Consider the following 13308-nt stretch of genomic DNA (forward strand, 5'->3'; position numbering starts at 1 on the left):
TCACCAGGTCAACGGCATTACAATTGTCAGAACACTTCTTATGAAGAAAGTGTAGGAAACCGGGCTGGTGTTTTAACTCCCCCGCCCCTCTCCAATCAACCAATGTCCGGTGGTCCGTGAAGTATGTAATGAGGGGAATTTCATCAGGACAAGCTATTATAAAGGTTATCACTCCTCTTTTTATCCTCTATAATCCTACCAAGAATGCTATTGAAGAAGACCATAGAATTCTCGATTTTACTATATGGAAATCAAAATGAATTGAATAGCGATAATTATAATGGAATCGGGTCGATTTTGTTTGAGTTCCTGCAACCAACTAGAATTTATTAAAAATACAGAAATGGAAAGAAACGACTCCTGATAAATTCCCGCCATTATTCAGCACTGTCGTCTGTTTGAATGCCGCCATTATGAAGAAAGAAGCAGCCATTGTTCACAACTGTCCAACATTTCAAAAGAATTTCTGCCTCGTTTCTAAAGAACGATTTGATTTCATCTCTAAAGGATTTCCCTATGTCTATAAGATTTGAATGGACCAATGAAAATCTCTTGTTCCATTTACTTCCTAACAACCAAGATGGCGGCTATTAATCACGGCCTTTCAAGAATAAGAAAGAAGAATAAATTTGTTGTAATTTAAAGACGAGGAAAAGGATGAAATTCTAAAGAATTATTCTACTAAAGAATTGCCGCCATTCAATTTTCGTTCTATTGAACTTGGTGCTATTCAAGACTAAAAGACCTCGGTTCCTGGAAGGTTTTCCTGACATTACCGACACAGCTCTTTGGAAGAAAGCAGAAATTAATTTTCATTTAACAAAAGTCATACTGGGCTAGGGAAACGAGACCATAATCTACGGGGTGGAGATGTTCGGCTGACCCTATACTTACAGAAGCTCTGAAAGTTCCTCTTATTTTCCATTTTTGAACATTTTAAAAAGTATTTTAGTAATATCATGTCCCCCAATTTCACCCTCGTGCTTCGATTTTTTTTTAAAAGAAACACCCAATTTTTGAAATGCAAAAAGCTCTGACATCTGATTGAAAAAAACGAATGGTGCAAATTGATGCATTCAGTGTCCCTTACACATATACAAAGTTTAGAAAAACTCTTAACAATCCCCTTAACTTGGTGGAACATCGTGGTTCCAACACTTTTACAAAAACGGCCTGAAAGTTTCTGATTTCCCCTTCTTCTTTTCTCCAAACGATTTCCTTGACCAAATAAATCTCAAATCGCTTTTTAAGTCAATAAAGACTCGATTGATGTCTAAAAGAATGTATTCACGTGAGTTCCACGCTATTCAAAGGCAATCGGATGAAAATGCGATATTTCATCGACATCAAAAGCGAAAACGTGCAGTTTCAAAAGAAGTGATCGTAAAAGACGAAAATGAGACCATTCTTTGAAATTTCTTCTCTTTTCTTTCTAAAGTTTGTCGATTCACAAATCCGAAACGAAGTATCCCATCATCTCTTCTGTTTGCTCCTTGTGGAATATTTTTCTTGAATATACGTTAATCCGAAACACTCGATCATTTTTTGAATATTCATTTTGATAGCCTACTCGGTAATCCGTACCCTCTGCTTGACTCCGAAATCTGTAGAATTCAAGATGGACGCTGCTACGATTTTGTCACGTTTTTCCTGGATTTGAAAACCATTCTTCCATTTCTAAGGCAATATTCTTGCAAATGTAAAGAAAAATATCTACGGAAATGACGTCATAGCAAGGTCATTATTTACTTTATTTAAAAGATTGGCGGCATTGGTATGAAAACAAAGAAATTCGAGGCATCTGAAACAAGGGGACATAACTGTTGGTAATTTCGGACTTTATTTGGAAGATGAGCATAATATTGTTCAAATATTTGTTAAAATAAAAAGCTTTTTTCATCTCATACTCAATTCTTTTAATCTTCCGTTTCAGAAAATTCTTTTGAATCCACGAGACGTCAATATCGCTTGATAAGAAATGATAGGCTACATGGTACAGTGATGATATTCTTCATAACCAATTATATATCTGTGGACTCTCTAAAGAAGGGTATTTTTGACTTCTTCCAAGGGTACTGGCCAGGGATATCGCACTTACACATGTAGCCCGCACGAAAATTTCTTCTAAATTTAACAAAATGAAGACCTAATTTCTCTCGATTAACGAAGAAAATCGTAATTTTTTCTATATTGTACACGAATTAAAAGATATTTCTGCGTGAAATTAGGTATTAAGTGCTGCCGAGGGATTCTCTACTTTCATTTTCTAAGGATGAAATTATCCTCATCTTTTTGCTATTGAATGGAATTCTGTTATAACTACACAATAGCCTGTCAATCAGAGCTCGAAAGCTCGTTCCACGTGCACAATGGAACCGGATTGGCAAACAATAGAACCAGTCTTTGAAAGTCGATGGGAGAAATTCTGAAAATGTCTTGAACACAATGGACGCCAGTGAAATGTAAAATAAAAGAAAAGAATTTCATCTTATCTAGGATCGATTCAAGAAAATGTGATTATTTCATTGCCGTAATGGCCATATTGTGTATTTTTCTATACGGCTCCATTTTCTTGCCATTTTGACTCTCAGAATTTTCTGTTCAATCATTAAAAGGGATTGGCTTCGTGTAAAAGCGTCACGTTTGACCGTTTATTTATTTATTTATTTACTTATTTATCGATGTTTTGTTTGTTTTTGGAATATGTTGTTGCAGTTTTGTTGTTGTTGTTTTTACGCTGTTGTTTTTATTTTTTATTTTTTAGGGGTCCTGGGGGTTGTTTTGTCTTTGTGGAGAGGGGGCTGGGTGGGGGGGGTGTCTTGTTCATTTTGTTGCTTGTTGTTGAAGATGTGCTTGGTTACTTTGTTTGTTGTGCGTCATTGTTTGTTTCTTTATTTTAACAGCGATTTTTCTATTCAATGAATGTCATTTTCAAAAGAAAAAACGCCATACGCCATGATATCAAACTCTTGTGCACAAAAAATGATGACGTCAAACAAAAATGACGTCAACCATTTGGCAATTTCAAACCGCAATTTCTTGGGTTTCGCGAACTATGTCGTTCGTTCGAAGAATGTTTGGTTCGAAACCTGCAATAAAGAAAGCGTCCTCGGCTACGGCCAACCTTTCAGGCGATCCGAAACCAGACGTGGTTGTAGACGATTCACAGTTTGATATTGTCGACGCTGATTTGATTGACGTGTTCCGACTCGAGAAGAAAATTGGCCTGAAAAAGGAGGATTTGAACACTAAATTCAAGAAATATGTGTAGGTAGTCTAATTATTCAACGTCTTCTGTTCTCGATGGTAGCGGGTCGAAGTCTATTTGCAGCCCTTCTGGACTGTTGGTAGGTTTCCCAAATCTTTTTTGTTTTGTTTTGGGCCACCTTTTAACGGTCGTTGATGAAATTGTCATAAATTTAATTCGTCATTCGGCTACAGGCCTGTTTCTTATGCAAAATGCCTAAGGACCCGTTGGTAGAAAGCTCTGACTTTCCTATCTACCAGCCGATAAAAACTAGATTTGGTGCAGTTGGCCAAGGTTAAGAAGTCATCCTTTTTTTTTCTAGAGGCTATTCTTTAAAAAAATGGATGCTTCTTTCTTTCTTTTTGTTATCTAGAACCCCTTTCTCCCTCAGAAAGCAAGAAAAGAAGATGGTCAAGCTACAAAAACACGTCATTCAAATGGACAAAGAATTGAACGAACTTCGTCGAATGTTACGTCAGATAGACCTGAAGAAAAATGCTTTGGAAGCGGAAGTAGAATGCAAAAGAGACGAAATCAAAGAACTTTCAATTGAAGGTAAGGAAATTTTGTTCCTAGCAAACCTGTAGCTAGCCCGAATTCTCTAGTGAGGAGCGGGATTGAAATCGAAGTTTCTAACGTATTCGGTCAAAATTTCAGAGCGCCTTGTTGCTTTGATCGTATTTCTTGACCCCTTTTAGAGAGTTCACATAGCCTAAATTTGGCATCACTATAGCTTATTTTAGAATTGTCAACCTATCTCCCCTTTCAGAGAGTTCACAAAGCTAAAATACGCTTAATTCTGACTTTTCAAAGATCTTAGACTAAAAATGTTCATTCAATTCCAGAAAAATATGAACTAGAAACAGACATCAAGAGAAAAGAACTACAACTGTTTAAGAAATATCAAAACATTAAAACCAAGGCAGACGCCAAATCTTTACTCGCTACACTCAAATCAAGGCAGACAACTCTACAAAATCTGGAGGTGTTGACTTTCCGGAAGTACCTCCGCAACGAATATGAAACCCACAAAAACTCGACACTTAAAAGCCCGAGGGGTCCAAAGACTCCACCCAAGAAAACCAAACGTGCCAGTTTGCACACAAGATTCCATCAACCTGGAAATTTCCAAAATCGTTTCGAATATCCAGTGGCTGATAGTTACACAGGATATCAACTGTTCGGTGCAGCTGGAAGTCTGAGTGGTGTTAATACGCATGCGCCTATTGAGTTACATCCAGAAATACCCAGCTTTAGTGACCTTGACCTAGACGTAGATGATCATGTGACGGATGAATATGAGGAAGTAGACGGTTGGGATGGTTTAACGCCGTTGTTCAGTGACGTGTAGCTCCACCCCCTTCTCCCTCGTACCCGCCCTTTAGAATAAAATACGCCCACAAAGACAGTTGGTATGAAAACAAATGTGTTTTGTGTTATCGTGTATGGCCCATTTTTTTTTGCAGACCACGCTTTGATTGGGCATAATTATTGAACAACTTCAAACATTTTAATAGGAATTTATACTTTAAGAAATAAAACTATATAAAGGGAGACAATCTATCTAAAAAGAACTCTGACTGTTTCAAAATCAATTTTAAATGGTTAAGATGTTAAACGCCGAATAGGTCTACACGAGTGCACACAATGTTACACACAATATATTATATTGACATTGTGAAGGTGGAAAAGACATTATGCCTTGCGACAACCATAGATGCCCCCAGCAATGAAAATGACAGCAACTAAGCCTATTCCAATTCCTACGCCGATACCTTGACCGAACGTAAGCTCGTCCGATGACGGAGCGCTACACGGCATCTGATTGGCTGTAGTGGAGGATTCTTCAACTTCAGATTTGGCCGGCAGGACGTTTAAATAAAACGTATGCGACTTAATTAATCCAGTTTTAGTTTCGTTTACGTAAACGATGAAATATCCGGAATCGACTACAGTCGGGTTGTAGATTTGCAAGAGTATACAGGCAGTACCATTTGGATTACATTGGGTACCAGCTGTAGGCGAGTTTCTGTAATCGGTGAGGTTCTTCTCGGTGCCATTTTCTAACCTGTACCATTGGTATTTAGGCGGGAATGGCCTTCCTGTATAATAGAATGTCAACTCTACACTTCTGTTCTCTTCATAAGCTGTTACATTAGTTGGCGTCAAATCTTCCCGAAACTCTATTAGACCTGAAAATGACATGAAATGTAGTTTTATATCCTACTGTTCTGTATCTTATTGGACTAATGAAATGAAATGTAGTTTTATATCCTACTGTTCTGTTTCTTATTAGACTAATGAAATTAAATGGAGTTTTATATCCTACTGTTCTGTTTCTTATTGGACTAATGAAATGAAATGGAGTTTTATATCCTACTGTTCTGTTTCTTATTAGACTAATGAAATGAAATGGAGTTTTATATCCTACTGTTCTGTTTCTTATTAGACTAATGAAATGAAATGGAGTTATATAACCTACTGTTCTGTATCTTATTGGACTAATGAAATGAAATGGAGTTCTGTATGTTATTGGACTAATGAAATGAAATGTAGTTTTATATCCTACTGTTCTGTTTCTTATTAGACTAATGAAATTAAATGGAGTTTTATATTCTACTGTTCTGTATCTTATTGGACTAATGAAATGAAATCGAGTTTTATATCCTACTGTTCTGTATCTTATTGGACTAATGAAATGAAATGGAGTTTTATATCCTACTGTTCTCTTCTTATTGGACTAATGAAATGAAATATAGTTTTATATCATACTATTCTGTATCTTATTGGACTAATGAAATAAAATGGAGTTTTATATCCTACTGTTCTGTATCTTATTGGACTAATGAAATGAAATGGAGTTTTATATCCTACTGTTCTCTTCTTATTGGACTAATGAAATGAAATATAGTTTTATATCCTACTGTTCTGTATCTTATTGGACTAATGAAATGAAATGTAGTTTTATATCCTACTGTTCTGTATCTCATTGGACTAATGAAATGAAATGTAGTTTTATATTCTACTGTTCTGTATCTTATTGGACTAATGAAATGAAATATAGTTTTATATCCTACTGTTCTGTATCTTATTGGACTAATGAAATGAAATATAGTTTTATATCCTACTGTTCTGTATCTTATTGGACTAATGAAATGAAATGTAGTTTTATATCCTACTGTTCTGTATCTTATTGGACTAATGAAATGAAATGTAGTTTTATATCCTACTGTTCTGTACCTTATTGGACTAATGAAATGAAATGTAGTTTTATATCCTACTGTTCTGTATCTTATTAAACTATAAATTAAAAAATACACATAAAAGAAAAGCTAGAAAACCTAGAAACTACGAGTCGTCATATCAACTTTCAAACGCGAACACACGTGAGATTGAAGGCTTAAATTTCGACGGTTAGCTGTGAACAGTAGCCTATTACTTATTAGTATAGCTAAAGAATTTTTTGAGACTAAGGTACGACTGCAGTGATGGCGATGGCGAACGTGCCCTTGTTTAGATACTTACAGTCTGCAGTAATCTTTCTATCTGCATAGTTGAAACCAAAACGGTTGTACACGGAACAAGAGTACGATATGGTCCTACAGCCAGTCGTTAAGGTATAAGTATACGTAAGGTTGGTCGGATCTTTAATGTTGATTAGGTCAACTTTGTTGGAACCGTCGGACATTTGCATATCATACTTAGTTAATTCAGTATCGCTCTCCGGCATTGTACAAGTTATAGTAATGTTTTCGCCTTCCGATGGTTTCATATTGGAAATTGTTATCGTTGGCTTTTCTGGAGATTCTGAAAAGAAATTTAAATGAAATGGAGTTAAACGTCCTATTTCCATGCTCCTGATAGGACAGACAACTTATTCAATGGGCAATGAGGGAAACTTTTCGAGGGCAGAGGCATTTGCCTACTCCTTTTCAATTTACAACGAGCAATGTTCAACATGGAACATGGAAACAATTGCAAAGTGGAGCGAATCCTGTCTGCCATATTGTGTCACAAGGTTGTCAAATGATCTACTTACTTCCGGTATCGTACATGTAAGGATGTGACGTATCGTTTCCATGGCGACATGTCCAATTTCCATCATTAACATTTTCTTTGATTGTATATTTCGCCACAAACGTATTTTTTCTTTGGTTGATGGTAAAATCATAGGGGTGTCCGAATATATTGACACACGTTCCGACGCTGTAAGGAAAGTCGCAGGAGAAAAATGTTGTGTCGTTGTATATCCATGCGATGGATTCGTTCAGCTTTGCAACGTGGCATGTCAGTTCAGCTTTGAGGGGCCTTGTTATATCCAACGGATCTTTACCAGTAATGTTCGGAACTGGAATAGAATTGAAATGGCGATATCAACACAGTCAATTAATCCAGCTTTCGTAATCTTACGCTGAATTTGGTTCAAAATCTTAAAACCTTTTTGGTTATTCCTAGGGTAGAAATGACTAATATTTGACTAAGTATTTCTACGTAGAATCTAATTCATGTTTTATCTTTCTAGAACATAATTTAGACTTTTTTAGATCGTGGAATGCGGATTGTAGACGTTAGAACTTCTGAATCGAGTCAGTCGGAATATCTTTTCCTATACCCTGAATATTTGTAGTAGGCCTATATGGGATATATTTTTGTACTCACAGTCATGGCTGGCAGATCTGGCGAGGTTGACGAGAAGTAGGCCTAGGCATATCACCACAACAATTGACTTCATGTTGGTTGATCTCGTTTCTAAAAAAGAAATTAAAAAATAAGTTGTGGAACTACTTTTTGATCACCTGCATTTTCTGAACCTAATGGGCTAATGAAGACGGCTAACGCCCTAGTGTGCAATGAGGGAAAATTGTCCAGGACAGTGGCATCACCGCCCCCTCTTTTTCGATTTCCAACTGTCGGCGGATTTTTAACATGAACAGCCTGTAGCACACGAGGATTCTGAGCGACCCGGAGCCCCAGGCACTATCCCTTTTGATTTTGAAAGGGGGAGGGGGCAAAAATTATAGCCTCTATTTCGACTTAATAAGATGAACTTTTAAAAAGGCTGTATAACATTTCAACCACGCCTTCAATTTAAGGCTTAGAAATGTGCTTTACAGTCAAATTCATTTATAAAAAATATAAGACACTACATGTAAACAGCAGCGACACCAGTCTCTCGAGACTGACTCTATGGGGGGACAACTGTCGAAGCTGATTTCAAAATGCCGTCACGTCTTGTTGCATGCCTCTCATGAAACGTTTCCGAGGATTCTCTCGAGAAAATTTTGGAAATTGAATTGATTCGGTGCACTCTGTTCTGACAAATATTTTGGGGCTAAAAGTAGAAAGAAAAATCATATTTTCAAATTTGTTAACAATAAAGTGGAAGTACAATTTTGGGATGCAGAACATTTTTACCCCTATACCACGCCATTTCATGTAAATAAAATAGAGCTCTACTTACCCAATCGTTTTCAATGACTAAATTATAATATCAAATTTTGGCTAAAATATGTGCAACAAATAAAATCACCAGAGGATAAAATTAAAGGGTGTGGGTCTTATAGACGTTTTTAAAGGAACACTACCTCTTAAGATAAACATAAAATTTCAAGTCTCAAATTTGATCAATAAGTGTATATATTCATCAGTTGGACTTACCAGGCGCCATGATTAAAGAATAGAATCTTTATACTAGACGATATATCCAAGTAATTATTGAAAAACGCTTCAAAGCATGTTTCAAAATTCAAAGTTATGACACCAGCTGGGTCCCTTGATGAACAAAGACTAATTTTGACTATATCTAACGCGATTTTGGAAATGAAAATAGAATAAAAAAAAAAATTTGGCCCGAGGGGACGGGGTAGGGGTGGGACTAAGGACTGTAGCAATAGATGCATATTTGAATAACCATTTCATTGGCATAGTTAGATACAAAAAATTTAGGTACGCAAAACTCCATTTCATCAGTCAACGCAAATTTAAAATTAATGTCATTTCTTCATCGCGGTAAAAGAAAAATTTCTGAATCATAAAGATTTTCCACTCCAATACTTTTACACAAAGCCAACACTACCTCATTGGCTGAGTAAATGTGCATAATACATTATTATCCAACCGAATACATACAGTAATACAAAGCTTTCAAAACACACAAAGTATATTTCCTTTACAAGCTTATGTCGCAATAGGATATTGACAATTAACATATTCAATGGTACGTTCAAAACCGGTTTGAAAACCTTCCCGAATTGCACATTACTTTAAAGGTATTGAAGCGAGGTTTTTCGACACATTTGGTGTGTATCGGGGATACCTTTAGCATCAATTTGCACCATTCCAATTTTCAGTCAGATGTCTGTGGTTCTTGAAATTCTATCAAAACCAAGTGTTTTATGACGTCACTATTGCAAAAGATGCAGATAATGCTATGCAAAACAATTTTGAAAAAGTTAAAAAGTAATGTGTTTAACTCCATTTATTTCATTTTCAAATCTTCCCCGGCGAGGATTGGGTATCAGAAACGCGTCAACAGCATGAGATGGGCTCGAGTCAAGTATTCGAAAATTCCATGAAGTAACTCCTTTAAGGTATCAACACATATTTGAGGTATGACAAAGGATATATCTTTCAATGCAGGCTTGCACTATTTATAAACTATGCATATCGCTAGAGATATTATCAGATTTGAGAAGACTCACGCCTAATAACTTGCAAAATTTTAAGCGAAAAATCAACGGTACGTAAAATATTATATCACGTTTCATTTCTTAATGTGTTTTCATCTTTTATGATCCATTTGTAGTTTTCTTCACTCCACTAAAACTCTTTATCATTTCATTAGCTGAACAGGACAATAAGATACAGAACAGTAGGATATAAAACTCTATTTCATTTCATTAGTCCAATAAGATACAGAACAGTAGGATATAAAACTCTATTTCATTTTATTAGACCAATAAGGTACAGAACAGTAGGATATAAAACTCTATTTCATTTTATTAGACCAATAAGGTACAGAACAGTAGGATATAAAACTCCATTTCATTTCATTAGTCCAATAAGATACAGAACAGTAGGATATAAAACTCTATTTCATTTCATTAGTCCAATAAGATACAGAACAGTAGGATATAAAACTCTATTTCATTTCATTAGTCCAATAAGATACAGAACAGTAGGATATAAAACTCTATTTCATTTCATTAGTCCAATAAGATACAGAACAGTAGGATATAAAACTCTATTTCATTTCATTAGTCCAATAAGGTACAGAACAGAAGGATGTTAAACTCCATTTCATTTTATTAGTCCAATAAGATACAGAACAGTAGGATATAAAACTCTATTTCATTTCATTAGTCCAATAAGGTACAGAACAGAAGGATGTTAAACTCCATTTCATTTTATTAGTCCAATAAGATACAGAACAGAAGGATATAAAACTCCATTTCATTTCATTAGTCCAATACGATACAGAACAGTAAACTTAGACGTTAGAAATGAAATGGAGTTTTCCGCCATATCAGATCGTCCATGTGTCTATTTTACTAATTTGAACAGTTTGTCGTTTCTACTTTTTAGATGACAATCCAGATGAAGTTAGGAACTATTTTGGTCGCGGTTCTTCTAGTTTGTACCAACGCTAATACACAAAGTAAGTAAAAGGAAACCGAAAGTAGAAAGCAATGTCCATATTTGACTTCTCATGGCCTAATTAGATTAACCTTTAGCTATATTTCTCACGGAAAATGGTGAAAAAGGGCAAACTCGATGGTCTTGGCTGGAACCAACCGTACTGAGTAAGCAAGTAGGGAAATCGAAAGTTTTGTCGTTGCCAAGGTACGATTGGTCAAACGGGTGGCGAATCTGCCCCTTTTAACAATACAGTCAGTGTTTAGCGATGAATCCTCTCACATATAGGCTATGTGGAAAGAGTATTGGATTGGTTGAATATTATATGATCCAGAACAACAGATGCATACGAATTTCGTTAGAACATGAATGTCAAGTAGAGTCACCCAAAATCAAAACGCAAAAAGAAACATACGGATTTGCATCTAGATCGAATTTGGCAAAGTCCATCTTCGAATACACCGAAAGGGATTGCATCTTTCAAAGTATATTACTAGCATTTAAATATCTTCTTATTGCAGTTCCAAAGGTCATTGGTGGTCTACGGTTAAATAAAAGAAACGCAAGTAACACGGAGGTAACGCTGACATGTGCATTGAGTTTCTTGAACGAAACAGTAGCCTGGAATTACAACGGAGAAGAAAAGTTTTCTTGCGATTTTCCGTACGCTGCTGGGGCGTGTACGGAAGCGGAGAACTTCTCCGGAAACGTCGACACCTACAAGAACGTAGTAACTATACGTTTCTTTGCTGTGGAAGAGAGGATAGGTGGCAATTGGACCTGCGTTAGTGGTGATAATACGTCTACACCGTTTGTGATTGACGCCGGATGTAAGTACGATTACGCTTGCGTTTCCCTTACTCTCCAGCTAGTTTTTCTTTATGAAAATGAATTAGAGTTTAAGCCCTTAATTTGATTGGGCTTTCGAAGAAGATTGGTAGACTTGAAGTGGATTCGAACCCACGACACCGAAATCTCCAAGGGGCTTACAGTCCGATTCGTCAGTTAATGACATCACCAGCCAATGAAATTCCCGCCCTCTCCATCGCTGGGGTTTTGTTTCGCGAACAAAATGTATTCAGAGAAGCATCGGACTGAATGCATCTTTTGTGCTTAAGAAAAGTTTGGTCTAATTTTAATTAGACCAAGGAGTTATTAGATCTAATCAGATCCTTTCAATTTCAGATTCGCCAGAGATCTCCGATTTTTCACTATCGAATTATAACGCAAGCGGAAGCGGAAACGTTACGCTTACATGCTCAGCAGGAAGTGAAGTAGCACTTAATTCGTTTTCGATAGTTATTCCTGCAAAGCATTTGGTTTTTAAATCTAAACCGAAGTATATGACTTACAATGCTACGATTCCGGTTCCGTGTACAGACATTACCGCCACCTGTTGCGTGTACAATAGTTACGGTTACAACTGCAGTTCCGTCACAATAATTACAAATTGTAAGTACAACTAAGTACTAAGATTTCAACTTTTACTGTTCTGTATCTTATTGGACTAATGAAATGAAATGGAGTTTTATATCCTACTGTTCTGTATCTTATTGGACTAATGAAATGAAATGTAGTTTAACCTACTGTTCTGTATCTTATTGGACCAGTGAGTTTTACGTCCTACTATTCTGTACCTTATTCAACTGTAGAGATGCAATGAGGATTTTTATCCGAAGCAAGGGACATGATATATCCTATAAAAACATAAATATTCTCTTTTTCAGGCAAATTGGAAATAAAAAAAAATGAGACGAACTTTGATCTCAAGGCGAAAGAAGGTGACAAATCCGCTTTGATGAGCCTTGTGTACACCGGGAAGCCTGTTCCGCAATTTACTTGGTACCGGGAAGACGAAGAAGGGGTGGAATGGCCCATCACCAATTATCGAACAAAGCAAGATGCGTTCGATTCATGTAACCTCGATATCCCATGCATGAGTCTCCGAATCTTTAACCCTATAAAAGCCGATTCTGGAAACTACACCATACGTGTTAATGAAACCACTTCCGGTTTGATGGCATCATACAGATTTAACTTTATCGTGACCCTTCCCGAAGCGATCGTACCCATCTTACCGAACGTTGTTCCGGGTTGCGAAGCCGTTCCGAATTTTTCATTCGGAGAAGGAATCGGGGTCGGAATGGCAATCGCAATCTTTAGCATGTTCTTCATAGCCGGTGTCGTTTACGGATGTCGGGACTCGTAAACCGCGAGTAGATGAGATACGATGTCAGGTGCGATGCGGGACTATTAATAAAGTTAAAAATAGAAGATGTGAATATTAGCCCGGTCACGATGCGTTACTATTTTTACTGTATCGATAATCCTCAGCTCGTCTATTCATCTTTAGATAGATCTGTATGCACATGCAGGGGACGATTCCAAATAGAAGCACGGGCATTTCACTTTACTTTTAGGTAGTG

At 36.6% G+C, this 13308-nt stretch overlaps 3 protein-coding genes across 3 annotated transcripts; 2 read left to right on the forward strand and 1 right to left on the reverse strand.

Moving 5' to 3' along the window:
* Positions 1 to 3001: 3001 nt before the first annotated feature.
* On the forward strand, positions 3002 to 4598 carry LOTGIDRAFT_230001 (hypothetical protein; the record flags this gene model as incomplete). The annotated part of the gene is made up of 3 exons (XM_009046193.1): positions 3002 to 3267; positions 3639 to 3802; positions 4093 to 4598. The coding sequence occupies 3 exons, from the start codon at positions 3002 to 3004 to the stop codon at positions 4596 to 4598; spliced, it is 936 nt and encodes a 311-aa protein (XP_009044441.1).
* A 94-nt stretch (positions 4599 to 4692) lies between these two features.
* LOTGIDRAFT_230002 (hypothetical protein) lies at positions 4693 to 7997 on the reverse strand. Its single transcript, XM_009046194.1, has 4 exons — positions 7907 to 7997; positions 7287 to 7595; positions 6773 to 7054; positions 4693 to 5439 (listed from the first exon to the last, which is right to left on the reverse strand). Exons 1-4 carry the CDS (start codon positions 7977 to 7979, stop codon positions 4943 to 4945), a joined length of 1161 nt encoding a protein of 386 aa, XP_009044442.1. The 5' UTR covers positions 7980 to 7997; the 3' UTR covers positions 4693 to 4942.
* A 2846-nt stretch (positions 7998 to 10843) lies between these two features.
* Positions 10844 to 13091, forward strand: LOTGIDRAFT_156175 (hypothetical protein; the record flags this gene model as incomplete). Its single annotated transcript, XM_009046195.1, has 3 exons — positions 10844 to 10904; positions 11404 to 11712; positions 12610 to 13091. The coding sequence occupies 3 exons, from the start codon at positions 10844 to 10846 to the stop codon at positions 13089 to 13091; spliced, it is 852 nt and encodes a 283-aa protein (XP_009044443.1).
* Between the last annotated feature and the right edge of the window lie 217 nt (positions 13092 to 13308).

Source organism: Lottia gigantea (assembly GCF_000327385.1).
Source record: "Lottia gigantea unplaced genomic scaffold LOTGIsca_10, whole genome shotgun sequence".
Classification (NCBI taxonomy): Eukaryota; Metazoa; Mollusca; class Gastropoda; family Lottiidae; genus Lottia; species Lottia gigantea.